General features: G+C 54.0%; 2 protein-coding genes across 6 annotated transcripts in view; one reads left to right on the top strand and one right to left on the bottom strand.

Annotated features, from left to right (window-relative positions):
- Nucleotides 1–11,461, top strand: part of GRHL3 (grainyhead like transcription factor 3) — a 35,596-nt gene extending 24,135 nt beyond the window's left edge. Inside the window, exons 10-16 of the mRNA XM_046660497.1 lie at nucleotides 18–96; nucleotides 225–358; nucleotides 1,988–2,022; nucleotides 3,437–3,525; nucleotides 4,380–4,465; nucleotides 6,902–6,966; nucleotides 11,047–11,461. Coding sequence (XP_046516453.1) covers nucleotides 18–96; nucleotides 225–358; nucleotides 1,988–2,022; nucleotides 3,437–3,525; nucleotides 4,380–4,465; nucleotides 6,902–6,966; nucleotides 11,047–11,161 — 603 coding nt within the window. The 3' untranslated portion in view covers nucleotides 11,162–11,461. The remainder of the gene's footprint in view (nucleotides 1–17; nucleotides 97–224; nucleotides 359–1,987; nucleotides 2,023–3,436; nucleotides 3,526–4,379; nucleotides 4,466–6,901; nucleotides 6,967–11,046) is intronic.
- Nucleotides 11,462–15,568: 4,107 nt separating this feature from the next.
- STPG1 (sperm tail PG-rich repeat containing 1) overlaps nucleotides 15,569–27,768 on the bottom strand; it is a 53,150-nt gene continuing 40,950 nt past the window's right edge. For 3 of the 5 annotated variants that reach the window (XM_046660864.1, XM_046660866.1, XM_046660865.1), the window contains 3 exons: nucleotides 26,715–26,880; nucleotides 18,627–18,817; nucleotides 15,569–16,810 (listed from right to left, as the gene is read on the bottom strand). In XM_046660864.1, the coding sequence (XP_046516820.1) occupies nucleotides 16,734–16,810; nucleotides 18,627–18,817; nucleotides 26,715–26,880 (434 nt within the window). In that variant the 3' untranslated portion in view covers nucleotides 15,569–16,733. Of the gene's footprint in view, nucleotides 16,811–18,626; nucleotides 18,818–23,049; nucleotides 23,139–25,295; nucleotides 25,395–26,714; nucleotides 26,881–27,768 lie in introns of those variants that run through there. The other 2 variants (XR_006888592.1, XM_046660868.1) reach the window with 2 other exon arrangements.

Raw genomic sequence — 27,768 nt, 5'->3', positions numbered from 1 at the left:
CCCCTTTTCCTCTGCAGGGAGCAGAAAGGAAGATGCGGGACGATGAGCGGAAGCAGTTCCGGAGGAAGGTCAAGTGCCCAGACTCCAGCAACAATGGTCAGTGGGGATTGGTCAGGGACGAGGCTGGGCTGGGTTGGGGTGAAGGGGAGAAGAAGACTAGAGGTCAGAGGTTGGGGGCATGAATGGAGGGACCTCAGGGCACAATGCCTTCCTTTTCCCATCAGGCATCAAGGGCTGCCTGCTGTCCGGCTTCAGGGGCAATGAGACCACCTACCTGCGGCCTGAGGCTGACCTGGAGACCCCACCGGTGCTGTTCATCCCCAATGTGCACTTCTCCAGCCTGCAGCGCCCTGGAGGGGTGAGGGTCTTGGCCCCTGGGAGGGACATGCCTTAGCACAGCCTGGCTGCGAGCAACCTGCCACCCAGCTACTACAGGCCAATTTAGAGGTTATGGGTTCTGATATTCTACATCAAAATGAAAATACCTTTATTGAATCCCAGGGGATTAAAAAATGTATGTAGCGTCACATAACTTCAGTGGCCTTTTCTACTGGAGAGAAGAATGTTAATAAGGAAACGGCCTTCATAACCATCAGAAGGTTCGTGCTTGGAGCTCACTCGGAGGAGGTTTGACCTCTGAGCCTCAAATTAGACTGCAGCTGCCCACCGCTGGGTGGGCCATCACCGCATTGCCACTGCGCTGTGAGCCCCCGCTGGGTGCCAGGGGCCACTCCCCAAGCTTTAGGTGCCACCTCCTCTGACCCTCACTGCCTCCCCATGCGGTTGATAATGTGATCCTCCCTGCATCCGTGGGGTTGAGGTGCAGACACCTCCCACAATCACACAGGAAGTGGCAGAGCTAGGATTTGGAGCCAGGCAGCCTGGCTTCAGAAACAGTGCCTGTGACCACCAGGTACCCCACCTCTCAAGCGGGGAGCCATTTACCAAGCACCTTGGACGTGCCAGGAGTGCCAGGCCGAGCCCTTTGCTACAGAGCCTCATTTCCCCCTCACGGCCATCCTTTGGGGTAGAGACGCAATGAAAATTCCCACTTTTCAGACAAGGTCACGCAAGTCATTGGCAGAATCCAGATCCCAGAGCCTGTCTACTAGTTTACTTCCATAGTAGAGGTCATAGCTCACTACTGTTTAGGTGGGAATGTCTGCAGAGGTCGCCCTTGGTTTATAAGACTTGGAACAAGATAAGTGATGGAGCTAAAAGAGCAGCCAGTACTGATGTCACCCTTGGCACACGTGTCAAGTCCTCTGCATGTCCACCATCCTCCCTTCACTGCCCCGGAAGCAGTGCTGTGGCCTCCATAGCACCGGCAGCTGCATTAACCTGCTCTTTTTCCCCAACCAGAGGCCCCAAGGAGGGAGATGACCACTCGGGATTAAGGCCCTGTGGCCAGGTTGATGGCTATTCTGTGGAGGGAAGTGTGGGGACCAGTCCTTGCACCTGTGAGCCTGAGCGAGGGGACACCCGGGAAGCAGAAAGAGCAGAGAGCCAGAGTCTGCATCCTGACTCTGCCTCCTGCCTGGGATGTTACCCTAGGAGCCTCTCTGCCCTCTCCGGGCCTCAGCTCGTGGGCCTGGCGATGACGGCACCAGACAGCGCGGTGCCAGGCACACAGGAGGGTTCAAAGAGCACCGCCTCTTCCCCTCGCCCCCTGCTGCCTCGGCTCTGACCACCTGGTTGCCAGCCGCAGACAGTCTGCAGTCCCCGCGCTGGGCGTGCTGGGGCCCCGTGGGACTCAGTGATTCTGCCAGCATTCCTTTAGCACATCCCTGACTCAGCCGGCTTGGGCTGGATGTTTCCTTTCGACTCAAGATCTCAGCTCACTTTAGGGGAGTTATCTGAGCAGCATGGGCTGGAAAGGCATTGAAACTCCGTTCTTCTCCTTCCTCCCCCAAAGACTGTCCCTTCCAGAAAGGCTCCAGCCCCTCCTTCCTGCCTGTGATGGAAAATATCCTTTGTCTTCTTGCAGGCAGTGCCCTCGGCAGGACCTGGCAGCTCCAACAGGTACGGAGAGAAGCAGCCGCGGGCCTCGCCTCCCCGCTGTCCCCCTTTCACTGCCCGTGCTGCCCCCGCTGCCCTGCCTCTGTGGCCCCCCAAGCCGGAGGCTGGGCCCACAGGAAGCAGCCGGGAGGCGCTGCCCCAACCCCCAAGCTAGAGTCACACTCCTTTCTCCCTGAAACTGCCTGCGTTTTTATGGGTTTGTTTTATGTGAAAAGTTGGCGAATCTCTGGCGAGACACCTGCTTGTAAAAAGGGAAAGAAAAAGCCTCTGAGATGGTGGTGCAGGTTCGGGGAGTGAGGAGGGGAGGCTGTGCTGGAGAACTGAGGGGTCAACCCCCTCCTCCCCCAGCACACCCGCCAGACTCTGGGGGGGCACCCTTGGCCCTTCAGCCCAGGTAGGGCCTTGACACCTTTCCCTCTCTCAGCCACAGTCCCTTCACCTCTCTTGGCCTCAGCCTAGAAGCCTGTCTGATGAGGAGAATGGCCTCCTGGGCATGAGGCAGATATGAGGGCGGCGTGTAAATGGAATCTTTGTAAATGGGAAAGCACTTTATGAATCATTTGTAGTTGATATCAGTCTCTTCCCTGTAAACAAGAGGTCCTTTTCATAAGCTGCTTCACACCAAATTATGTCACTTAGCACCTCGCAACAGCCCCAGTGAGTCAGGCAAGCAGGGGTTATTGCTTCACTTTATGGATGAGGAAACTGAGGCTCAGAGAAGTGAAGTGACTTGCCCAAGTTTACACGGCTATTAAGGAGCAGAGGTGGGCTGGAACTAAAATGCCTACTCCAAATCACACAGCCCTTCCTTCTCCCACTGACTCACATCCTACCTGATTCTTTCAGAAAAGAATAATGTTGGGGCCAGCCCCGTGGCCGAGTGGTTCAAGTTCCACATGCTCCATTTCAGTGGCTGGGTTTGTAGGTTTGGATCTTGGGCACAGACCTATGCCACTCATCAGCCATGCTGTGGAGTCATCCCACATACAAAGTAGAGGAAGATTTGCAACAGATGTTAGCTTAGGACAAATCTTCCTCACCAAAAAAAAGAGAATAACATTGATGATGAAATAATAGTCCACATTTATTGAGGCTCTATTGTGCATCACACACTGTTCTAAGAGTAGTATGCATTATCTTCTTCAGCCTCAGACCTTTAGGAAGTATTGTTATTATTACTTTATTGCCACCCCATTTTATAGATGGGGACACAGAGAGACTAAGGGACTCACCTTGAGTCACGCAGGGAGTGGCAGGGCTGGGATTTGAACCCAGGTAGTCTAACTCCAGAATCTGTTCCTTTAACCGCTGTCCCACTGCTTGATGCCAGCCCTTATGGGGTCTTCTCCCCCGCTGGGGCCCCTTTGACCCTGAGGTGCCCCTGGCTTCCTCACGAGCCCTCCCTCCTGCCCCGTAGGCTGCCCCTGAAGCGCACCTGCTCGCCCTTCACCGAGGAGTTTGAGCCTCTGCCCTCCAAACAGGCCAAGGAAGACGATCTGCAGAGAGGTACTCTCTCCCGCCTCTTCTGTTCTCTGAGCCCACCGCCAGCCCCCAGCCCCCAGGAGGCCTTCCCCAACACCTCGAACACCAATCCAGCCCCAGCAGCCAGGGCAGCACCCACCCAGCGGGGAGAGCATGAGGGCTGCCCTCCTCCTCGGAGCTTGGGTTGGGCCAAGACTCAAAGTGGGGTGTGGGTAAGGAGGGTGCCCAGGGTGCTGGGGAGACAGCCATGGAGCGAGAGGGCTTCTGTCTTGCCTGGCCTTGCTGGACAGGGCATCCTGGGGCAGCTGGTAAAGGCTACAAGCTCATTAAGTTGGGCAAGTTCCCCCCCTAGCTGCTTTCTCTCATGGGGGTGGGAGTGGGGTGGGGTTTCCATACCTGGCTTTCTGGCTTTGGCACTCAAATCTGTGAATGCCTGGGGGACATGCCCAAACTGCTGGGGGCTATAGCTGGCCATCAGGAAGAAACCAACCAACAGCTAAGATCAAAAGCTTCCAGCAGTCTTAACTTGAGCCTTGCACCACACTTGGTGTTTCCCAACGTCATGTCATTAGTTCTCACAACTCTGAAGTCGGGAGTGGAGCCGCCTCCATTTTCCATATTGATAAAGCGAGGCTCAGTGATGTTAAAATGACTTCTTCGAGGTCACACAGCCAGGGGGACTCAAACCCGCCAAGATCCGCCCAGTCTGAGCAAGTAGAGTGTTTCCCAGCTGGGTGCAGACCCTCAGCCAGGATTTGCCCTTTCTGCAGAAATCAATCTTACACTGAAGACAATATTTTTAAGATTGCCCGGTCCCCTGAGCTATTCCCGGGTTCATTTATCCCCCTCGGCCCACTAACGCCGCCTCTGTTTCTCAGTTCTGCTGTACGTGCGCAGGGAGACTGAGGAGGTGTTCGATGCCCTCATGTTGAAGACTCCGGACCTGAAGGGGCTGAGGAATGCGGTAAGAGGCCGTGGGGCCCCGCCTGCCCTGACCAGAGCCCCCTCTTGCACTCCTGTCCCCTCAGTCTTCACCACACAGTTCTGATTTCCCACAGGAAGCCTCTGGGAAGGAACATACTGGAACCTTGGCTCTCTGGTGGCCCACCTGTCCCACCCCATCTCGGGGGGCCTGCGGGCTCGGCTGTTGGGGGTGTGCCTCTGTGATGTTATCTCCCCCAGTGGAACCCTGGCTCCACCCTGGGAGTCACTCACGCCATAAATCCTCCTTAATCTGATGGCTGCTGTCTGACAGCCCAGTTTTTTGTTGGCTTTGCAAACCTGTTTCTGTTTTAATGGGAATGAAACCCAAAAAGGCCAGGCCCCAGAGACACTCTTTTTTCTTTCCCAGGGGGCCTCATTCCTCCAGCCTGTGGTTGGCTGGGGGGGCACTGGCTGGGGCGGCAAGGAGACCTTCCCCAACCCCCCAAACCACCAGAGAGCGGGTGAAACAGCCCTGAACAAAACCCACAGCAGCTCTGGGCTCCACTAAACTCTGAGCAAACAGTCTCCACCAGGGCCAGCTGGGCTTAAAGGTCGAGCCAAGCGACTCAGAAAAACCAGATGATTCCAAGATCTTGGGCTGGGGAAGGGAAAAATGAATCAAATAATATCATCTACCTTTTGTTGAAGACCCACTATGTGCCAGGCATTTTGTCGGGCATGCCGTGTTTGCTAGCTCATCATGTTCTCCTAAGAACCCTGAAAAGTGGGTACTGTTATCTCCTCATTTCCCGTGGGGAAACGGCCTCCCAGAGGTCAGGGGACTTACCAAGGTTACTGGAAGTGACAGAGCTGGGATTCCAGCCCGAGCTCTCTCCACTCTGCTATGCTATCCTGTTCTCTTCACATCTCATCAGCCCTGCTTGGCACCAGCCCCAGGAAGTTGGTCTCACAAAGGCGTTTATGTCACTTGAATATAGACTGAGAATCTTTGGGTTGGACAGTACCTTAAAAGGTTAGCTCCCCATCTGGTGCTTGAGCTCTCTCCCCAGTAGCTCTTCCAAGTGGCTGCCCGCTCCTAACTTGTATACTTCCAGGAATGGAGAGCTCATTACCTAATGGGCTGCCTATCCTGTCTTTGTACTACTGTGGTTAGAAATTTCCTAAATTCTTGCCTAGATTGACTTGAGACCTTCCTGGTAGCTTCTGGCCACATTGCCATTCAGATAAATAGTCTAAGGAGTTTTCTTGCCTGGAGGGATCTCTGTCAAGGCAGAGAATAACCAAGGAGCTGAGTCTGGTCCTCTTCCTAAAAGGCCCAAAGAGGAAAACCTCAGCCGGAAGCCCTCTGCCTGAGGTTGCTGCCACTTCAGGGCAGTCAGTGACAGCAGACAGCAACACTTGACTGAGCTCCCGCCTGGGACAGCACTGGGCTGGGCCCTGTACCCCATCGTCTCAGTTCATGTGCAGAGCCACCCTCTGCGTACATCCCATTCTTCCACCCATTTTACAAATGAGGAAACTGAGGCTCAGTGAAAGAAGGCGACTTGTTCAGAGTTCTGCCACTCCAGGTGGTGGAGCTGGGACCAGACCCCATCTGTCTGCCTCAGAGGAAACGTCAGGAGTTCTGGGAGAAACGGGCTGACCCTGGCTGTGGGAGCTCAGGCAGGTCGTTCACAGGCCTCTGAGCTACAGTTTCCTCATCCGGAGAATAAGCACCACCGTTCTGGGATGTGATGAGCAGGAAGCCTGGGTTCTAGGCTAGGCCTTGGGCATGTGGTTTTTCTTCTTCGAGCTCAGCATCCTCATCCATCAAGTGGAATCAATTCCTGCCTAGAAGAGGGAAATGTCTGGGTTATCCCCCCTCACAACAAGGCAAGAGCATCCCCATTGCTCCACTTCTTAAATAATAATCATGACCATTTATTGAGGTCTTAGTACTTGCCAGGAACTGTGCTAAGTGTTTCATGAGGACCAATTCATTAAATTCTTCCAGCAACCCTATGAGGCAGGCACTGTTACCGTCGCCACGAGTCGTCTGCACAAAGTCGGCAGCTGGTGAATGGGGAACCCTGAGCCCTGGCACAACCTGAGTCTGCCTGCAGCCAGGGTCCTTTGGGATGTTTTACAGCCATGAAGCACGCTGCTTGTCAAGATTCTGTTGTGATGTGGGGAGATTTATAATATATGATGATAAGTAAAAAAGTTATATAAAACTATCTGTGGAATATAAAAAATCTATACACATGGCCAAAAGATGGGGAAGAATACACTCAGATATTAATGGGGTTTATCTCTGGGAAGCAGCGTTAGGGATGATTGTAATTTTCTTCATTGTATTTGCCACAGTGTAGATATATATAACTTTATAATCAGGAAATAAGAAGTCATGGTATAAAAGAGAGGTACAGATCTGGTTTTGGCAGCAGACGGTGAATCCTTTACTATTCTCTTCCAGATCTCTGAGAAGTATGGGTTCCCAGAGGAGAACATTTACAAAGTCTACAAGAAGTGTAAGCGGGGGTAAGTGCCCAGGACCGCTCCCCCCACCCGGCCCCCAACACAGTGGCTCAGGGAGCTCCCGGCAGGTGGCTCTGCCCTGCGGGGGCCTGCTGCTCCGTGCTGAGCCCTGTTTGTCCTTGGCTTCATGGAGAGGATGTGGAGTTGGGTGGAGAGCCCCCAACAGGCCAGGGCCGCCAGCAGAGACCAGACATTGACACAACCCGGAAGGAAAGGAGTGGGAGACCAATGGAAGGGTCTTGCTAGACGACCTCCTCAGGTAGAGGTCCATGGCAGAAGACTCAGGTTCAAGTCCCAAGGCCACTGGATAACCAAGTCATCTGATTATAATGATAAAGATGTTAGTCACTCGCACTCACTTGACCACCTACTATGTGTCAGATACCAGGCTAAGCACATCTCATTTAACCCTAAGCCACACCGAGAGGTAGATACCATTACCTACACTTCACACATAGGGAAACTGAGGCTCATGGGTGAAAAGCAGTGTTCAGGGGCAGGAGCAGCAGAGTAAAGGCACAGAGGCAGAGCCCAGCAACGATGCTTCTGGCTGAGTCAGGGGGCCTAAAGGGGAGTGGGCGGCGATGGGTCTGAAAAGGGAGTTATGACTGGCCGGTTTGAGGGAGCCCCGCCATGCATGTGCCGCAGGCCTCCTCCACCCGCAGGTCTGGCCCAGGCAGGAGGGAGTTAAGCTTTATCCTCCAGGGGGCCAGGCAGGGCCTGCCGCCTAAGCCTACTGTGGGCTCCTGGGGCTTAGTGCTGAGGACCACAGCACCTTTTCTATCTGCCCAGGAGATTCCTTGGCTGGTGGGGGGTGGGGAGGCGGAGGGCCACATGGTGACTGCCCTCCCAGGCTTCAGTCCCCTAGTTAGAGCCAGTGAGCTGCACCCCTGCAGCCCTTGCTAACCAGGTCCCTTCACCAGCCCAGCACGGGGCCCTGGGCAGTGAGGAATTGTCACTGCCGTTCCCTGCCCAGAGGACTAGGACCAGGACTCTGGGAAACACCCCAGCGCCCCTGCCCACAGCCCAGACCCCATCCTCCTGCTCTGGACAGTCGAGCTCCAGCTGCACTCTCTAGCTGCCCCTGGAAGGTGCTCAGGCATTGCCCCGTGGCTACTGTCTGTGCTTTCCTTTTTAGAAGACTTTGCAAAGTAAGGCAGGTTTTATACTCAGGTTGAGGCCCCTTCCAGCCAAGCCCTGGTGGCCTCCTCCCTCACAGCCCGGCCCTGCCTCCCTCCCTCCCTCCCTCCCTCCCTCCTCTGGTTCCCACCCAGCCTCTCACAGAAGGGTGGGGCGGGGGAGGTACACGGCCCTGTAGCCCCTGGGAAAGGATCCGTTTGGTTTTGGTTGTATGAGTGTCTAGGGTTTTTTGTGTGTTTTTTTCCTTCCAAGTTTCGGTTTCAAACTGGGGCTCACACGCTCTCTGGAGCGGAATCCACCTCATAGCGGAGGGCAGGCTCTGCTTTGCCCAGACAAGCCCAGCCCCACTTCCCCTTGGGTGCCAGTGCCCACGCCCCTAGCTGCAGCCCCACCTGCAGCCGGCCTCCCTTACGGACCCCCCCCACGGGCTGGGCTCAGGGGTTGGGAGTGCCTCGTGTATGATTTGGCTGGGGAGGGGGGCCTGCATATAAGCCTGCCCCACTGGTAGAATTGCAAATCGCTCCCTTAAGCCCCAGCCAGCTATTTAAAACATAATTATAATAACTTCCATTTGTGAGCACTTCCTACATGCCAGGCACTGAGCTAAATAACTCCCAGGCATCATCTCATCTCATTTGAGTTTGGAACAATTATCTCCATTTCTACAGATGAGGAAACTGAGGTTCAGAGTAGTCCCAGGGTCACAGAGTTAGTAATTGGCAGAAGGAGCCCTGGCCTGTCTAAAGCCTGTGCATGTACCCACTATTTTATCTTGCCTCCTGCTTGTTCCTCTAACCGCTAAGCAATGTGCAAATAAAGGCTGTGGCCAGGCCAGTGATGTGTTTGCCCAGCCTCATAGCCCAGGGCATCACGCAGCGGCCCTTCAGAGGCACCCCACACCCCATACACACCCCCAACCAGGAAAACCTCAGGCCTAGGAGTGTCTGAAATGCCTAAAGGAGAAGGGTCCCCAAAAAACCTTTGGGAGAGGAGAGGCCAGACTCCCTTGCCACCTCCCTCCATCGGATTCCCCTCATCTGAGGCACAGGAAGTTCTCGTCAGTGGCCTAGTTTATTTTCACAGAACCCTCCTGTGGACAAAGGTAGATACAATCAGCTTTCCAAGCACCACTGAGTGCTTGAAAGATTAACAAAGACATTGTTTTCACTGGCCGCGTGCCAGGGGTGTCATGCGAACCAGGACAGAAGACAGCGAGAAGCTGGCGAGTGACAAGAGGCCCACATTCTGGGACAGGGGTTCCTGACAGGCCCCTGCCTCTAGGGCCTGGTTGTCACTGACCTCTGAGGGAGGGACTCCCTGGGCCTGTCTGGGGTCCTGTGCATAGGCAGGGCTGGGTCCCAGAAAGGCCCCGCCTGGGGGTGGAGCGAGGCGGCCTGCAAGTTGGTGCGCATGTGACATTCGCCTAGTGCCGGGCACCTCGGAACACCCAGTAACGCCACCACGTGAAAGACACAAAAACCCCGACGCTGACAAAGCGCCCACCCTCTGCCCCAGCCCTGGGCTCCTGTGGTCTGTTCCCAGCCTGAAGGCCCCAAAGATCCCTGTGTGACGCCAAGGAAGTGCACTCAGAGCCGAGGGGGCGGGATCCTGTAATTAGACGCTGGCCGTCAGCACCCAGGCCTCCTTCCTAAAGCAGGGGCTGCTCATGCTCTGCAGAGGCAACTGGACGTGGCCCGTCTGCTTTGGCTCGCCACCGTCTCCACTGCCCCTCCCTCCCTGGGCGATGAGGGGACAAGGCCACCGCCTCCCCGGTGGGGTCCTCAGTGGTCTGGGATTCTCAGCCCCCCAACTCCTCCTGACTTAAAACTGTCTCGCCTCATCCAAACCCTCCCTCAGGACTGGGTTTTGCCTTCCTTATTTATGCCACTTCCTAACTTGTATTTATAGGGGCTTTTGTTTGTCTTTTTCTTTCTAAAAAATGTGATACAGTCAAAAGAGGCAAAAGGCTGGATTCAAATGCCAGCACTGCCGTCTAACTGTGTGACCCCAGGCACGTGGCTTGGATTCTTTGAGCCTCCGCTTCCCCATCTGTGACCTGGAGGCGTATGGTTGTAAGGATTTGTCCTGCCAGTCCCTACCAGTCTGAACCCCTGGAGGGCAGGTGTCGGATCTCTATACGGCCCTTGTTCTTGCTGGAGCAAGGCCCTGCGTGTGGAAAGGCCTCAGCAAATGCTGGTGGGGTGAATAGATGAAAATACTCAACTCCAAAGGCCATCCTACCCACATGGCCAGGTCAGGTCACATCTCACTGGGTCTGTCCTCAGGGAGGCTGCCTTCGAGGGCTGCCCTTGGCACACGCTCTGGCTTTGACCCCTGCAGAGGGCCACAGCTGGGGCGGCTCCGTCACTCTCTGGTTGGCCCTGGTCTTTACCTGAAGAGTACGGGGGGAGAGCGAGCCCAGGCCCTCAAGTCGATTGCACCGTCCCCGAGGTCTAGCTTCCTGGAGTCAGAGCCGAGAGGGCCAGGCGCCCCTGAGTGACACGCCCCAGCCTCCTGCTGAACCCAAACCGCACTGGTCCTCCCACCACACCTCCTGCACTTGAAGTCACACTCCACGTCCCAGTCCTCAGCCTGGCCTGGCGACTGGGGAGCACTGCGTCTCCCCCAGATCTCCGTACTGTTGCTCAGAAGCGTCCGTCCTCGTGTGTGAGGAGAGGCCATCTGGTGCAGTAGGTGGGTGCGGGAGCCAGCAGGTCTGGGTTTGAGTTGTGGCCCGACCACGTGGGCCTCTGCCCTTCCCTGTAGAGCAGGATGGGGAGCACCCACCTGGCAGGGTGTTACGAGAGTAGGCAAGAAAATCTGGGAGCTGCCTGAAATGTGTGGGCACCCAGCAGGTAGTGACCATTACTATCATCCTTGTCACTCAGAGGGCCCAAAACAGGGGCTTGCCACACTCTAGCCGCATCTCCGCTTCTCTTCCAGAATCCTGGTCAACATGGACAACAACATCATTCAGCATTACAGCAACCACGTCGCCTTCCTGCTGGACATGGGGGAGCTTGATGGGAAGATTCAGATCATCCTGAAGGAGCTCTAAGGCCCGAGTGAGCCAGCGCGCACCCCCTCAGACCCCTGGGGGTAGGCTCCAGGCAAGGAGCCAGCTGGGGAGCGGCCCCCCCCACACACAACCTCTCCTCACGCCTCAGTGCCGTTACTTGAACGCCCTCCCTGAGGGAAGAGGCCCTCCAGTCGCAAGCCTGTGGATGTCGGGGCTGGGGACAGACCTGGGAGGTGTCCTGATCCGAACCTCCTCCTCTTGCTTGACTCTGCTCCCTGAACTTCCTGCCAGTGCCCGTCTGGCCAGAGACGGTGTCACCTCGGTTCACATACCCAACATGCTGTTTCCTCCTCAGCAGACCCTTCTCTGCAGTCGACCTCCTGCGGCTGCCCTGGCAGACGGCGGAAGCAGAGCCTCTCTCTCAGCGCCGCTTGACTGCTGTCTGGCCCCACTCCTGATTCTCCCATCGACTTCAGACCTATGACTTCTTGCCCTTTGGTCAGTTAACTTGAAATCTCTTGATTTTCAGTGCAAATAACTTGGGCACTCTAGGGGAAACACTCTTCCTCACAGACTTCTTCCGTGCAAGATGGAAATAATGGAGCTGATCCACTAGAACGAAGTGGCCGCTGTGTAAATTGACCGTCATGCCGCTCCCTGTTGTATACATTTCTTATTTACAGTTTTCATTTATGTTATATATATATAAGTATATATTGTATATATATGCCACATTTTATATTTTTCATGGATACATTTTTATCATTTCAAAAAATGTGTATTTCACATTTCTTGGACTATTTTTTTTAGGTGTTATTCAATTATGCATTTTATATACACATATGGTATTTAGTAATAAAATCCCACCTATGTATTACTTCAGATGCTACACTTGTGAAAGTCTTTTGTGAAAATCTTCCAGGGAGAGAGGGTGAAAGTAGACCAGGCCTCTCTCCTCTCTATCCCGTGAGCGGTGCACCCGGGATGTGAAGGACGATGGTAAGTGCTGGGCACTGGTGAAGCAGAGGTGCCCGCCTGGCAGGCAGCAGGAACCTGATGTTCAGATCTCTGTTCTGTGCAGTCCCACAGGCTGAGTGCTATGACTTTAGGATCGCTGACTGGAGATGAAGAAGTCCTGGGAAGGGTCCAGGATGACCTTGCTGAGGACCGCACAGCTGGAGCCAGGGGGCAGAGCCCGGGGCTGGGAACCACGTGACCTGAGTTCTTGTGTCAGCTCTGCCCCCACACTCAGCTGAGTCACTTTCCCTGTAGCTGGCTCCTACCGGCTCACACAGGTGACTGTGCCCATCTCTTCCCAACTCTGTGGTCAGTGACATCGTGTTGGTGCGCTGGTGGGGAAGTATTTACACCAGGGGAATTGACAAATGCTACAAGTCAAGGTCTTATCTCCCCTGGAGAACAAATCACAAATCACGCCTGCCTCCCTCCCTCCTTCCCCTCCTTTCTTCCTTCGTCCCTCCCTCCCTCCCCACACCCCTTTTTTCCTTCCCCAGCTTACAGCACGCCACCACCTCTAGGCTTTGGTTTCTGTGGCCATAAACTGAGGAGCATGGTCTACATGGGTCATTTGTAACTCTCACCCTTAGGGCCCCGGAGTTCACTGGCAGGTCTCAAAGGCCACCTCGAGGTCGGGGAGGGGACAGCAGGCAGCCCCTGAGTATCCTCCCGGACTTCAATCCTGGCAGCTCTGCTTTTCTTCACTTAATTTTAGGGTTTCTTGTAAACTTTTGTCTGAACAAAATTTTTTTAAAAGTTTGAAAACCACGGATGTCTCTCAGGGTCTCCCAGCTCTGCCAGTCAGAGTCTAGGGTCCCGTTTCCCAAGGCCCCGCCTGGAGACGCTAGCCCAGGTGCAAAAAAGTTAGGGGAAGCCAAAGAGCTCGGCAATCAAGATAAATCATAGTTCAATGCAATGTTTTTTTTAAAATTAAGGTAAAAAAAATCCATGAGGAACAAAATACCAAAACTTTGAAGCCAGGATCAGTATTACTGAAGTTTCCTTGGCCTCAGGCTCCCACATGGCTTGCCTGGCACTGCTCGAGGGACCTGTGGAGCACCCAGAGTTGCTCTGCCCCCTCCAGGCCACACCGCCACCATGACATCAGATGTCAGCTCAGGGGGATGTGTGAGGATGAAAGGATGGAGCAGGTGCAGGGTACCGGCACACCGCCAGGCCCACCAGAGGCGCTCAGCATCTGTTCATTTCCCGCCTCCTGAGCCTCCTGCCAGCTCCCTCCCCCAGAGCTGGCTGGGAAGCAGGAAGGTGGTGCAGGCGTCTCAACCTTGACTGCATATCAGAATCCCGGAATCATGGAGTCACCATCGCTGGGGCGCTTTTAGCCCCACCCCACACCCTCCCAGCTGCCCAGACCCCACCCACCCTGGAGAATTAAATCAGAATTTCTGGGGGTGGGACCCAGGCCTCAGCACTTTTTAAAGCCCCCAAGTGATTACAGTGCGCAATCCAGGTCCAGAACCACTGCTCTGAAGAGGCCGTAGCTATGCAGGCCTCCAAGGCTCCCCGGTCTGCCAGCGTCTGGCTGGGTTAACGAGCACAAGGAGCTACAGTGTCGGGCACGCCCGCTGCAGCACTCCAGAATGAGCCCCCATACTCCCACAGCCTCCCGCAAAGCCACCAGGGCCCATTTCTCTTCCCCTCCACGTGAAGACAAGAGAGCCGTCACTGCGCCAGAAGGCCATTTGGACGTCCAGGAGAGCCCTGCAAGCCGGGAGGAGTCAGGCCTGCCCTCAGAGAAGGGCAGGAGAGAGGGCCGCTCCTGAGCCCCACAGCTGTCATCCAGGACTGTCTTTCACTCCAAAGTCCGCAAAGGTGGAAGGAGTGATGGTCAGTCCCTTCCAAACAGGGAGTCACTTCACACAGGCAGCTGCTGGCTGGTGGAGAGGGCGTCCCCCGCCTGCAGGCAGCCTGTGCCTAGTAGACCCGGCAGTGAATGAGGGGAGAAAGGGATGAAGGAGGAAAGCAGGAGAGCGAGAGTGAATGAATAAGTGAGGGAGGGAAGGAGAAAGGAGGGAGCGAGGACGCATGAGTAGGTCAGTAAGCAGCCCGAAGGCCAGATGAAGAGTTCAGCAATTAGTGCACTTATGAGACCCTGCTACTCCAAGTGTGGTCCACGGACCAGCAGCATCGGCATCGTCTGAGAGCTTGTTAGAAATGCTTATACCCAAAACTAACACAACATTATATGTCAATTATATCTCAATTTTTAAAAAAAGAAACAGAAATGCAGACCCTCAGACCCCACCCCAGACCTACAGACTCTGCCTTTTGACATCTCCAAGTGAGCTGCATGCATGTTAAAATTTGGAAAATACTTTATTAAACTATCAGTGTATCCTAACCCTAACAGGACACATAATCACACTGAGAACTTTAATAAAGACACTGATGCCCAGACCCCACCTCAGATCAATTAAATGAGAACTCTGAGGGTCCGGGCCTGCGCAGGCTGTCTCTGTAACAGCGCACAAGCTGATTCCAACGTACAGCTGGGACGTGAGAACCGCTGGGCAGGACAGAGCTGTGAGAGGCCTGTGACATCTTGAGAGAGACTGGATACAATCAAGACAGACCTGAGCTCAGCGCCTCAGCTCCCGTCATGTATTCCACAGAACATGGATTCCAACGAGCCAAGGGCAGCCCTGCCGTTCTCTTCCCAGAGTCCCCTCTTTCCTGACCCCTTAGAGGTCCTTAGAGGGGACTCCTTCTGGAAAGACAGTCTTCACTGCTGATGCTCAGCCCAGCTGCTCATGAGGAGGAGAGGCCTGTTCTGTTTTCCCATGCATCACCCCCAGCCTCTGCCCACAGTGACCCCAGAGCCAGCCACTCCCAGCCCAGTGGCCCCCCGAGGGCCAGAGGGACCTAAAAACCAAGGCCTTGGGATCTGGCCCCACCATCAAGAGTCTGGGGCCAAAGAGAGGTACAGCTCCAAGTGTCAGCTTTAAAAGGAGTTTCCAGAACTTCTAGCACACAGTGGACAACGAACGGCCTGCAGAAGAGTGTCCTCTAGCCCAAACAAAAAATTTTATATTGAAATATGGTTGTCAACATCTCAAATCAAGAGATTTCACATTTTAAAGGCCCCCCAGATTCTGTTGAAGAATCCACAGACCTGGCAGCTGTTAGCTGGAGCCATGCTGGAGGCCCCTCGAGATGGGCGTGGCCTGGGCTCCTGCATTCCCATCCCTGCCTTGCCTGTTTGCTCCACGCATTGCCCACCCAGGCGCTGGAAGTGCTTGACCTTGAGCCCCTGAATTCTAAACCTTGAGGAGAAGCTATGGACCTGAGAGGACGGAAGGAGGCATGAAGCGTTCTGCCTTTAGGTCCAGACTTCCTCGCTCTTCGCACAGTGCTCCAGCTCAAAGCAACGAGCGCTTGCAGGAATCTGAGGTTCACAAAAAGGCCAGCTTTTGCGAGAAGCGAGAATTCCGTTTAATTGGATATGTAACTCCATTCTCCCTGCTTCTTCCTCACCCAACCCTCCCATCGGCCAGTTCTGACAGGAAGGCGCAGGATGTAAGCGTCACAGAGAAAAGTCAGGAGGGAGCCGAGGGGAAGGGAGAGGCCATGTGGATGCGGGGGAGAGGGGAGAGGCGACTGCACAAGAGCCTTCCATTACAAAAGAGACAGACAACACCGATGTTTGGGGAAGAGGAGATGTGTGGTTACTTCCATTTCCTCTTGGTTCTTTGGGAATCTCTTCCTCTTGCTAAGAGGAAACGACCTGGCAGGCCAGAAAAGATCCATTAAAGATTGTGTTACACTTGAGCCAGAGGTCGGGGAGGGATGGAGACAGGCCGGAGGGAGAAAGCCCCGGTGGAGGTAAGCACCTGCCAGCACGGGGCCGCCCTGCCCCTCAGAACCACCGTGTCCAGGACTCCGGCTTCAGCAGGGTCCTGCCCATGTCTGCTGTTGAACACAGGGCCAATACACGGACGTGGCGGCCTCTGAAGGCGGGCAATGAGCACAGTGACCACGGTGACTGGCTGCCAGGCTCTTCCTGAAGGTGAGATACGAAGGCTTAGCTGGGGAAGGGCCCAGGCAACCCCTTCGTGTCTCTGTCACAAGCGCCTCTGGGCCTTCTGGCTCCAGGAACTCCAGGAGGAGTCTGGAAGTCAAGGCCAGAGGTGGGAGCAGGCCTGGGCCGCAGCCCTGTGCTGTTCGCCCTGCAGGTACTCTCTGGGCCCCAGAGCCCTGGCTGAGTGTCAGGCTTCTAGACGGGCATCCGCCATTGTCTGCCTTCTCCCTGGAGTCTGAGCTTCAGGAGTCCCTTAAGTCTGAGAGGAGGGGTGCAGAAGCCAGCCTGGATGGGTGCAAGATGAAGTAACCAAGGGAGGCTCTGTGCCCTCCTCATTTCTGCTCAGAAAACCCCTGGAGTCAGCAGGGGTGGTGTCCAATCTCCAGGAGGCAGCTCAAGACAATGATCAAGGCCAGAACACTAGGCTGGGGTGGTAGAGCTGCCCCCATGTCGTCAGCTGTCACACACGAAACAGGCGTTCTCTGCATGAACGTCCTGGGGAACCTGGGTGGGGCAGCTGGTGGCCAGTGTTCTCCCCGAGCTTATGTGAGGTCACTACAACACTGGGATCCACTTCTTGTCCTCGTTGTAGAGAAAGGATTGCTTTCCTGGGAATTCCGGCTTGTATGTAGCTGTGAGGAGAGAGAGAGAGAGACGGCATTAAGAGACACAGGCCAGCTGCTCCAGTCTCTGGTATTCTATGTTGGAGCTGCAAGGCCCCTGCATCTTCCACGTGGGGAGACAGAGGAAGGGACTGGCCCGAGGTTACACGGCTCTTAACTGGACTCGAACTCCGGCGTCCCACCTTCTCTAACTCATTTTAACTTCTTTAACAGGAGAAAAGTTGCAAAAGAGTTTTCTATGAAATTTGAAACAAATATTGAGTTAAAGCAATATACTTAAAGAAGCCAGGTGTCAGTTTGGTGGGGTTTTGTATTGATTTAGTTCAGAAATTTCCAGAGAAGTGAAGCCATGACAAGAGCAGGCACGGTTCCCAGGAGATCAGCCGCCAGGACCACAGAGGGCTTGGGAACCACCAGTGGGGGTGACTGGAAACTCTGTGGACGCTGATTTGGTTAAGGAGGGGTGGTGCGCTCTTGGTGTACCCAGGAAGCAGCTGATGGGAGCACAGGGCGGTCCAGGTAGATGTGCGCCCACTAGAAGCCGAGAAGGCAGATGTTTGCATGTGCGTGAGCCCAGGAGGCCCCACGTGGCGGGGGTGATCACAGCAGCAGGAACTGGCCTGCACCCGTGAGCCAGGTGCCTCGCACCGTGCGCAGGCTGGAGAGGACTCAGAAAAAGCTCCCAGAGGCCAGGACCAAACAGGGTCGGGCATGGGTTCCCGCCGGGAGCTCACCGCTCATAGGGAGCATTTGCCGAACCAAACTGAGTTCTGCCTGGACTGACCAGGTGACTCCAGGGTCAAACCTCTGCAGTCTTGTTGGCTTGATTATGGCTGCATTTCCAAGGCCGAAGCTACAAGAATGGCTTTCCCTTGTCCTGTCTACTTTACATTTTCCTCACCTGTGTGTTGGAGAGGAAGGTGTCTTCCTACCTGACTGATGCCTCTGGGGGCAAGCACGGGGCCCAAGTGTTCTTTGCCTCCCTAGGGTTGGAGCATCATCAGTGCTCACTGAAAGACTGAATTTAACAGAGCCAGCAGCCACCTCAGCTCTGCCTTCCTCCTCCCACACCACCTGCCCACCTGGGAGTCCCCAAGGCCACCAGTTCCGGTCAATGGGGGAATTAGCTAGGGGGCTGCATAGAGAGCAACAGATAGGTCGGGAGCACAGAGACTACCCACCAGAGCGAGTCCCTCATGCTGTCAGCTCTCATGGAGACCCCAGCAGTATGGGGATCCCGGCTTATGCTCATCCACGGACAGGGAATGGAACTGCATGTTTAAAGAACTGCTCCCATGAGCACCCCAGGTTTATTTCACGACAAACGAGGCAGAGAGGGGAATCACCTGTACTCTGCCCTGCGGGGCGCTCCCTGTGGATCTGTGCACACCCTGCTCTGCAGGCCTTCCCCGTCTGCGAACTGACTCGGCTAGACTACACCAGTCATTTCGACGTTTTTAAGAACACGAACTTTTTTGACAATCTGACAAAAGCTACAGCCCCTTTCCCCAGAAAATAATGTCTGCATGCTCTGAATCTGCAGATGATTTCAGGGTCACAGACCCCCTGGAGCCTGTCTTTGAGCCTCTTGGACGTTCACGGTCATTGGCTATGAATTCCTGGCCTGGATCATCTCTAAGAGCCCTTTCACCTTAAAAAAAGAAAAGGAACACTCTGAAAGGGTAAGCTGAAAAGTCTTCCAGATCTACTCTAACCCCTGTAAACTGTTTGGCAAACAGCCTATAAATCAGTGGTATTTGATGGCCCAGGAATGACAAACAATTCCAGATTTGGCTTTTACAATCATTTAAAACAATCCTCTGACCTGGGCCAGGCAGGCCTGGCTGGGATGGCGCCGCTGTCCACCGGCTGGTGTTGGACACGAACGACGCACTCGAGATGAAATGCTTGGGGGGCCCCGTGTAGTCCACGATCTCATACTGACCAGGGCCCGGCAGAGGTGGCTTTGGGGGCAGAGGCAAAGGCTGGGCAGAGAAGTTCAGGATGGGGTTTTTCCTTCAGAAAAGACACAATGTGAAGATGTCACCAAAGCAGTCTATTGGGGAAATGGTAGTTTTTAGGCATACCCAAGACCTGCCCAGCACCAGTCGTCTGCAGGAGGACTGGACGTGGCACCATGAGACCTGTTTCTGCTGGCTCCACTGCCAGTGAGCTGGGGGCCCCCGGGCCTCAGTTTCCTTGGCTGCACAATGGCAACCATAACAGTACCTACCTTGTAGGCTTGTTGTCAGTGTTAAATGAGACGACATATCTAAAACATGGTACTCAAGATACGGCCCAGCACAAAGGGAGAGCTCAGTACACGTTGTTGCAGATGATGATGTCAAGCTAATTAGGAATGGCAGACAGCATCACCTCATGTGCCAACTCTGATCGATCAGTAGTGCCTGGCTAGAGCTCCGTGGAAAGATCTGAGGCCTCCCACAGGCTCCATGGCAAGAGCACTGGTGATCCACTTGTGATGTCTGCCATGGCCAGGAAAGGGGGAGAGGCATCACGAATTCCAGGGATTTGCCAGCCCAAGACTAGCAGACCCCTAGAGGCCACTCCAGTGTTAACACTCCAGAATCCCACGAAATATCTTCCTGGTGAGGCAGGATGCAGGAGTGGAAAAATACTGGGTTGAAAATTAAAAGACCTGCATAACACTCACCACTTACATTGTAACTGTTTGTTTTCAGATCTATCTTCCCCTCCTTCAGGAAAGCGGGTCTTTTACGTCTGGTACTGAGAGTAAGTGAAAGAGAAATGGAACCTGTGCTTGAGCCCTAGGTCACTAGTTCACTCTGCGCCTCAGTCTCCCCAACTGTAAAATGAGGGGGCTGGACACGATGACCTCTGAGGTCCCTCCCATCGGGCCTTGATTCACTGGGTTGCCCAGGGAATTCTGGGACTGTTAGGGGAGGCATGTGCAATAGAAGGGCTGCCTACTCCCACCTCACCGCTGAAGCTTCTTCTAAGGTCTCTCACCAAAAGGGAAGAGAAGGTTCTCAGAGCACTAAACGGCCACAGGATCCTCACCCCAGCCCAAAGCCAAGCCATCCACACAGAGGAGGGGACCGGGATTCCCAGCCACCGGAACTCTACTGCCCTTCGGCCAGCACCTCCCTAAGCAGAGAACTAGAGGGGACCCAGAGGTGTCTTATCCACTCTCCCTATTTTGCTAAAGTTGGTGCCCAGAGAGAAAAAGTAAGTCACCCAAAGTCACCGAGCACATTAGTGGTAATGCCAGGCCTAGAAGTCAAGTCTCAGGTGCCCAGCAATTTGGGGAAGGCCTCGTGGCAGAGGGGACGAGGTTTTGGAGCCACACAGACCTGAGTGTGAATGCCAGTCATGCCGCTTACTGACTGGGAGACCTCAGACAAGTCCCCTGGCCTCTCTGGACCTGCAGCAAGGACCAACCCACACTCACTCTTTATAAGTGAGTTGATAAGTGGAAAAAAGGTATGCAGGCACCTAGCATAGTGCCAGCACACAGTAGGTGCTCAATAAAAGCAGTCATTATTATGACCCCTGCAGCACCACAGCCTGCTGCTTGGTCACAGAGTAGCAACCGAGCCTCAGGACAGGGAGATTAGGGGGTCCCTCACCCAGAGTCACCCTGAGGCAGGGTGGACACTCCCACCGCCAGGGGAGACTATGGAAGGCCATCGTAAATGTGCTGGAGGCTCACATCGCATGATGGAGGCACAGCTGGCTTGGATGCTTATATTTAGAAGAAAGGTGCCCACAGGAAAAGGAGAAAAAACGTTGCCTCCTTTCTTCCCCTCCAGTCAGCAGGGAAGAACTGCTCCAGCGTGCGATCCATTGCCTCTCCCCTTATAAAGAAAAGCTGGCTTCTCCTTGTTCTGGCTTGTGCCACCCCTTCAAAGCATCCCCAGAAATTGGATGAGTGTGTGGCTGGCGTCACTGAGAGACAGGCTTGATTCCTGGAAGGCAGAGGTGGAAGGAGCCAAGCATTGTATGAAGTCACCCCACAGTCTGGGTCATCCCCAAGAAAATCATGAGGTGTCTCCTTTCCAAAGCAGGGACGGCCTACAGGAGGCCAGGCAGGCTGGGTCAGTGTCTCAGCTGCACTCATGGTGAGAATGGGCTAGAGGGGTCCCTCGCCCTCCACTCCGTCTACATGCCCTGGAGAGGCTCGGCACCGTCAGCTCCCCTCTCTGGATCTTTGACCAGCGTCAGCCACGTGGGGGGCTCTCTGCCAGGTACTCTGGGGAGTCTAGACTGTTCTGTGCTCAGACACAGACCCTGAATGCTCCCAAGGGCTTGGCAGCCCCTTGCTAGAGACAATCCCGACTGGCGGCGACTTAAGGCAGTACAGACTTGCTGGTGGACAGACCTGAGGCTGACTCTCCTCGTCCCCGTTCACCAGCTGTGTGTCCTTAGAAAAGTCTCTGAGCCTCCCTCAGCCTCTGTTTCTCCATCTGTGAAACGGTGGATAACAATTCGGCCCCCAGGATTGAGAGGAAGATTAACTAGTGCTTTACCGGTATTACTGCTTTCAAACACGAAATGTTAGAACAGAGGTAAAACTCTGCCTTGAGAGCACAGAAAGAGAGACTAATTCCAACTGAGGGACTCCAGAAAGCTACCCTAGCAGGGACAGCATTTGCCCTGAAAGGGGAGCAGGAATCCTCGGAGCAGAAAAGGTGGAGGAGGAAGCATTGCCAGCGGGAAACAGCCGGGGCAAAAGCCCAGAGGAGGGACAAGCTTGTAGCTCCATGGGGCAGAGTGGGGACAGGAGGAGGCAGAGGCTGGGCCTGCCACACTGCCTCCAGCCCCCACCCACCCACGTGTCTGACCATCCCCCTTACTGACCCTGATCAGAAGCTGAAGGAGAAGCTCCCATTCATGCCTCTCAATCCAGCCTCATCTCCCAGGCCCCGGCTCCCCATTTACCTTCCAGAAACACCCAACACAGCACTGCCAGCAAGCCGGTGCCTTTGTCATGCTCTTCCTTCTGCCAGGAGCACCTACATCCCTGCAAACTCTGATTCACTCTCCACTTCTCACTCCTTTAGAGAAACTTCCCCAGCCACTGCCTTCACCCCTGCGTCACATCCCTCCCTGTGGGCCTGCAGAGGAGCCTGGGTTTGGGTTTCAGAGTCAGATGCCCTGGATTCCAGCCCTGCCCTGCCCTGTTGGCGAGTCTGCACTGCATCTGTAAACTCTGTGTACAATACCCACCTGCCGGTGGGTTGGAAGCGTGACACTAGATAATATCTATGAAAGCTCTGAGCCCAGTGTAGCTGGCCCCTCAATACATTCTAGCCCTTCATTCTTCTCTTCTCTGCACAGAACATGCTAGATTGACTACACTCTTTACTTGCCTAGCTCTTTAAAGGGGGGATGGTGTCTGACTCATCGTTAAGGCCCCCGTCCCTATTCCCGGGACATTTGCTGAACTGCAGAGAAGAGGAGAGGGTTGAAGCAAGCAAGCATGGGAGCCCAGACATCTGAATCCCCCTGACAATTTATCAACATCCAGGGCTGGTTCCTCCATGTCCCTGTGGGGCTGGGCAAATCACAAAGGTCAGGCTGGACCGAGCCCAGGGCAGCCCACGGTGCGTTGTGACCGGGACTTTGATGAGCCTCATTGCTCAGTTATAAAAGCCAAGCTGGTCCTGCCCCGTGGAAAGAAAACATCTATCAAAGGCTCTGAGTTGGCCACAACTGGATTAAGTGTGTTAGCAGCTTCCAACGTGAGCCGTTTGAAAATTGCCCAAGAATAATGAATGTCTCAGAGCACTCAGCAGGTCACTGGGGGAAGGCAGCGAGACCCTGGGGACACTCCCAGGCACAGATTCACTCTGCTTCGGGGATTCCCAGGGTCGGGAGGGAGAAAGGGGCAATTTCTTCTCATCATTAAAGGGCAGCCGATTGCCCCTGGGGTGGAATGCAGGATCTGTTTAACAGGGCAGGGGTGACAGATGACAGCCGCTTGGGAAGACACATCCCATATCTAATTGAAAATCCCAGGGGAACCTTAGGTGGGTCCAACGCAATTACCCAAATTGGAGTGGAGCCAACAGGGCTTGATTCTTGGGCTCTGGCTGTGACAGGACAGCGTGCCTGTGCAAAACCAGCGGCTTAAACCTCCAGGAAGTAGATCAAGGGTTAGGAAGGTGTCAGTGGGTGTTTCCCCTCCTTGCTGGGGAGCTGAGTTGAAAGGCAGGCCCTGGGAGGAACCATTTTCATCTCTAAAAGCCCTGGTCCTGACTTACCCTGAGTCACTGAGCCATCGCTGTGACGAACGCTGAAGACCAGAAGCAGTGAAACCCGGGCTGACACTTCACTTCTCTTCTAAGACCCTCTGGAAGCCAATAAATCCTCTTAGCTTTTCAGTCAGCACGGTGGCCAGAGCAAAGAGACACCCTGTGACATGTTTTTCAGCTAAGGAGCCCAGAAACGCCCTCGCTAATGCCCTGCCAGCCCCTAGCATGGCCTCTCCCCATAGGGCCGCTCAACAAACATCAGGGGAGTGTGGAGGCCCCACTCACACCCTTCAGCAAAAACACAGCTCCACGTAGCGAAAGGGAACCGTGCGCCCAAGCTGGTGAGTTCTGTGAGTTTCTCATTCTACCCCTGCAAGCACATTAGGAAGTATTTTTGTCCTGATTCACGGAGGACGGACTGGAATTCCCGGGAGTGAAGTGACTCCCGCCCCTGGTGAGCGAGGACCGGAGGTTCAGCACAGCCTGCCTTACACCCACGGACAATACAGCCTCTGAAGCCCACTCCCAGCTCAGGAGGCCAGCAGGCGGAGTGGAGACAGACCAGCCCTTTCTTGGCCTCTGAGGGCTCCTGAGGGCTCTCATCCTGTCACCCGGCCTCTAGCCTTTCTGGGCTCCCCTTACGTTGGTCAGTAACATGGGACTAGCAACCCCAGGGAGCGTTAACATCTCCCCTGCTTCTCCTGGCATCCTAAAGAAAGCAGAGCCAAAATAGCTTTTTACAAGTTGGAACGCTACCCAAGAATGATGAGCCAAGCATGTCCAACCCAAGACAAATAAGGGCAGGCCTCGCATCCGTCACACACCAGTGAAACCTGGGCTGCGTGTGCCTCTGAAAAAGAAACTCAGTGACAATTCTCGGATTGTCCCCCACTGTCCTGCACAGCCCCAGAGATGGAAATGTGATTAGGCTTGTTGTGGACAAGGGCTCATGGAAAGTTACCCATAGACGGGGAAGAAATAACACAGACCTTCTCAGGGCCCTGACAGTCCCAGCACATGGCCTCAGGCACTCCTGTCCCTCTCTTCCCTCCAGGGACACGGCAAAGGAAACAGAACTCAAATCCGAGAGACGAGGACTTGAGACTCTCTCAACACTACAACGAACAGCTGTATCTTTTCTTTCTCTTGTGTTACTTTCTTCATCATTCAGCATGGACAGATGGATACTCTTTCAGAATAACCCAAAGCACACTTCAGTTTTATGTTCTTGCTTTTGAAATGAAATTACAAATTTCTCAGCTTCATCCTTTCCACGTCAATTTGAAAAGATATATTTTGGACCTCCCCTGTGGGTCCAGGCTGGCTCCATGTCCACTGTCCCCTGTATGCTCTCCTGAGTGACATGGCGAGCCAACCTGGAGTCATAGAGTGTCAGAAATGGAAAGACCTCCCCTTTTTCCACACATGGAGAAATGAAGGCCCAGAGAGGTTCTGAGAGCAGCCCCAGGCCACAGAGCCAACTAACACAAATGTCTAGCCATGGAGGCTGGGAAGCTATCCACTCAGCAGGGTGAACCTAAGTTTGAGACACTGGGTGTAACAAATACTTTACTGCAGGCCTCCTCAGAGCCTTTAATGAGCTCATGGACACTGAGATGCTCCTAGGGGCAAAGGGATCGTATGCCGTGCTTCTGAAGCTTATTAACCAAGGATCTGTCATTCACGAAGCATCACAGTGAGCCCCAGACATCCCCAGACACGCCCGCACTACTGCAGTGCCCCAGCTGGAAACACTGCCCTTCCCACAGCCTTGGGACCCACACCATGCAGCCTTTTGTTGCACGCTCCTCCGCCTTGCTTTGGAGTTGTTCCCAGGGGAGCTTGGCTGAAGGCGTGTATGGTGTTCTGTTCACCTGAGCACCCCACAGCCTCCAGCACAGAACCGGAAACCTCCAGAGCCCGCTGACTGACAGAAGCACGTGCCGTAAAATGAGAGTATCTCAAACCGCTGGTCGAAACTTGAGCAAAGGCCAGAGGACGCTTCTCTGGGGAAGGCAGTGCAACACTGAGCATTCTCCATTCTCCTTCCACCATTTCCTTGAAGAAGCTTCCAGAGTCAGGCTGGGGGCTTGAGCTGCCATGCCAAATAGCAGCTACGACCTATACCCTTGTATGCCTACAGAATACAGAGTTACAGCAGCTCTAACAGGAAGAGCAACGCTATTTTCAAGCACTTTCTCCTCTAACCCTCGCAGAGCCCCTGGGAGAGAAGACCCTTATCTCTGCTTAGTCACCTGGAAGCTGAGGCTCAGAGAGAAGTCTCCACGAGAAGGGCCGGGAGTGCCCCCAGGTCTGCTGACTCCGAAGCCCGGCCTCTCGCCCTCCCTGTTTGCCTGCAGAGTCGGGGAGAGCAGTGGGCAGTGGAAGCAGGGCGTCCCTGAGGTTTGGAGACAGCCTTTCCTGGAGACTTTCCTGCCCCCGTCCCAAGCGCTGGCACCTGTGAAGGGTCAACTGCAGAACCCCAGAACCAGAGGGCAGAAGGGACTTACCCGAGGACTCCATCCCAGCTCTGGATCCCCTCTCCAGATCCGAAGTCTGAGCCGGCAGGCATGTCTTGCTCTTCTCCCTAACCCTGTCTCCTGGCCCTGGGCTGACGGGCAGAGGACACCCAACGTCGCCAACCTCCCTGGGCTGCCCCGACCTCCGGCCCACCATGGCTGTGGGCGCCCTGCCTGACCTCTCTGGAGGTGCCCAGGTGGCTACAGGCTCAGTCCCAGCCCTGCTGGTCAGCCTCCTAACAGCCACAGTCCTGCCTGGAGAGGACTGTACAGGGTGAGGTCTTAGATAGCGACGGGACAACTGACCTTAACTGCAGTTAGTTCTAGAAGTTCTAGAACATTCTAAGGAATAAAAAAGCCCTGTGCATTTTGGAGCATCTTAGGTGAAAGTAACATTAAATATAACACAAATTAAACTTAAAATGGTAACAAAATCTCTGTCTTCACTTTTCAAATTTGTGTTAATATTCAGTCACCATATTTGCACATCCTATATGCCAAATAGATATTTTTAAATCTGAAAGCAACACTGTGAGGCATGAATCATCCCCACTTTACTTTTCAGCATAGAGGCCCAGAGGGGTTAGTACAGTGCCCAAGGTTACACAGCATGAAAACAGCAGAGCTGATGTTCAAATCCAGCAGGTCTGACCAGCTCTAAAGTCTGGGCTTCTATCCTATCAGTACCAAACTAGAGAGCGGCACTGCTTCTGTATCTCCTGCCACCCACCCCAGTGGAAATGTTATGTTATAAAAATAGAATGATGTCAGCACCAGGAGGGCACAGCATTGTGAGGAACACGGCTGTCCCGGGCCTAATTGCCAGTGGCACCGCAAGTTGGCTCTGAGGACGCAGGCAAATCTCGCAGCCTCACTGAGCCTAGCTTCTGCCTCTATGGAGTCAGAGGGATAATCCTTACAAGAGAGTTAATGTGACAGTTGAGTAAGATGTGAAGCCCCCGCACAACATAGTTGCTCAGTAAATATCACGTATCCCACAGTATTTATTGAGCACCTGCTATGTCAGGGAGGGTCCCTGGAGAGCAACCCAGCGCTGTGTCTGGCCAGCCAGCGACTCCTCCTGCTTCCCCACCCATGTTGGGTCCTTCCCCAGAACCACCGTCCAGAAGAAAGATCAGAACGATCAGGACTCACGGGAAAAGAGACTTTTTCGGAATTTTGCTGTGGTCGTTTGGGTTGTAATAACCGGGTCCCGGGCCTGTTGACGTCAGTTTCAATCCACGGCCAGTTTTCGATTTAAAACAAGACATTAATATCTTTGGCGACTGCTTCACAAGGGATTCGTTGACATTATAATGCCCTAAGCAGAAAGGAATTTTAAAACAGAATAAAGAACTTTTCTCAAATAAATAAAAAGCAGTATTTTCCGCCTAAGAAGATATTGAATGACTTCAAGGTGGTATCACTCCAGAACGGTCAAATGGAAGGGGCTGCCTGAAATAACTAAAAATAATACCACAGAGGGAACATGTGCCACACGCACCACGTCCTGAGCTCATTTAATCCTCCCGGCAGCCCAGCAAGATGGGTATTCTCACCTCCATCCTAAACACTAGGAACCTAAGACTCAGAGAGATTAACTAATTTGCTGAAAGACATTCATCTAACCAGGGACTAAGCTCAGCTTGCTCCTCTATAAAGTAAGAATAGCAATTCTTCCAACAACAGGGTGGTATGATCATTGAATGACATTTTAGGTTCTTGGCACATAGTAGTTGTTTAGTAACTATTATGCAATCAACAAAGATTTATGGAGCACCTACTCTGTGTTCCCAGGGCCACCTGTTTCCAAAGTCCATGCTTTCCCACCATGCCCCACCTCAAGACACTGTGACAGAATACAATTAATGTGAGTGTGCACAAAGCTTTAAGGAAGAAGAGAATGATCTGAGCTGGGGTGAAGAGGAAGCAATCTCCCCGCTAAATCGTCTGCAGCCCCGTGAATGGGTGCAGGGGTTTCGGAATGCAAAACAGCAGCAGGAGGCCACAGCTTTGAAGGCATCTGCACACTTTGACGGCCGCTTCTCATTACTCAGAAATTAAGGAAGTTATTCAACCTAATGGAAAAGCTCTAAGCATAAAGGTGCGCACAACAGCAGTGGCCACAATGTGAGAAAGGAGAAACAGCCTGGATGGCCAGGTCCAGGGGCGGTCATGGGAACGACAGCCCCTCCTGGTGGCATGGCAG

Source organism: Equus quagga, chromosome 5 (genome assembly GCF_021613505.1).
Source record: "Equus quagga isolate Etosha38 chromosome 5, UCLA_HA_Equagga_1.0, whole genome shotgun sequence".
Classification (NCBI taxonomy): domain Eukaryota; kingdom Metazoa; phylum Chordata; class Mammalia; order Perissodactyla; family Equidae; genus Equus; species Equus quagga.
The sequence above is the reverse complement of the archived record's forward strand: the minus strand, read 5'-3'. Positions and strand labels throughout refer to the sequence as shown.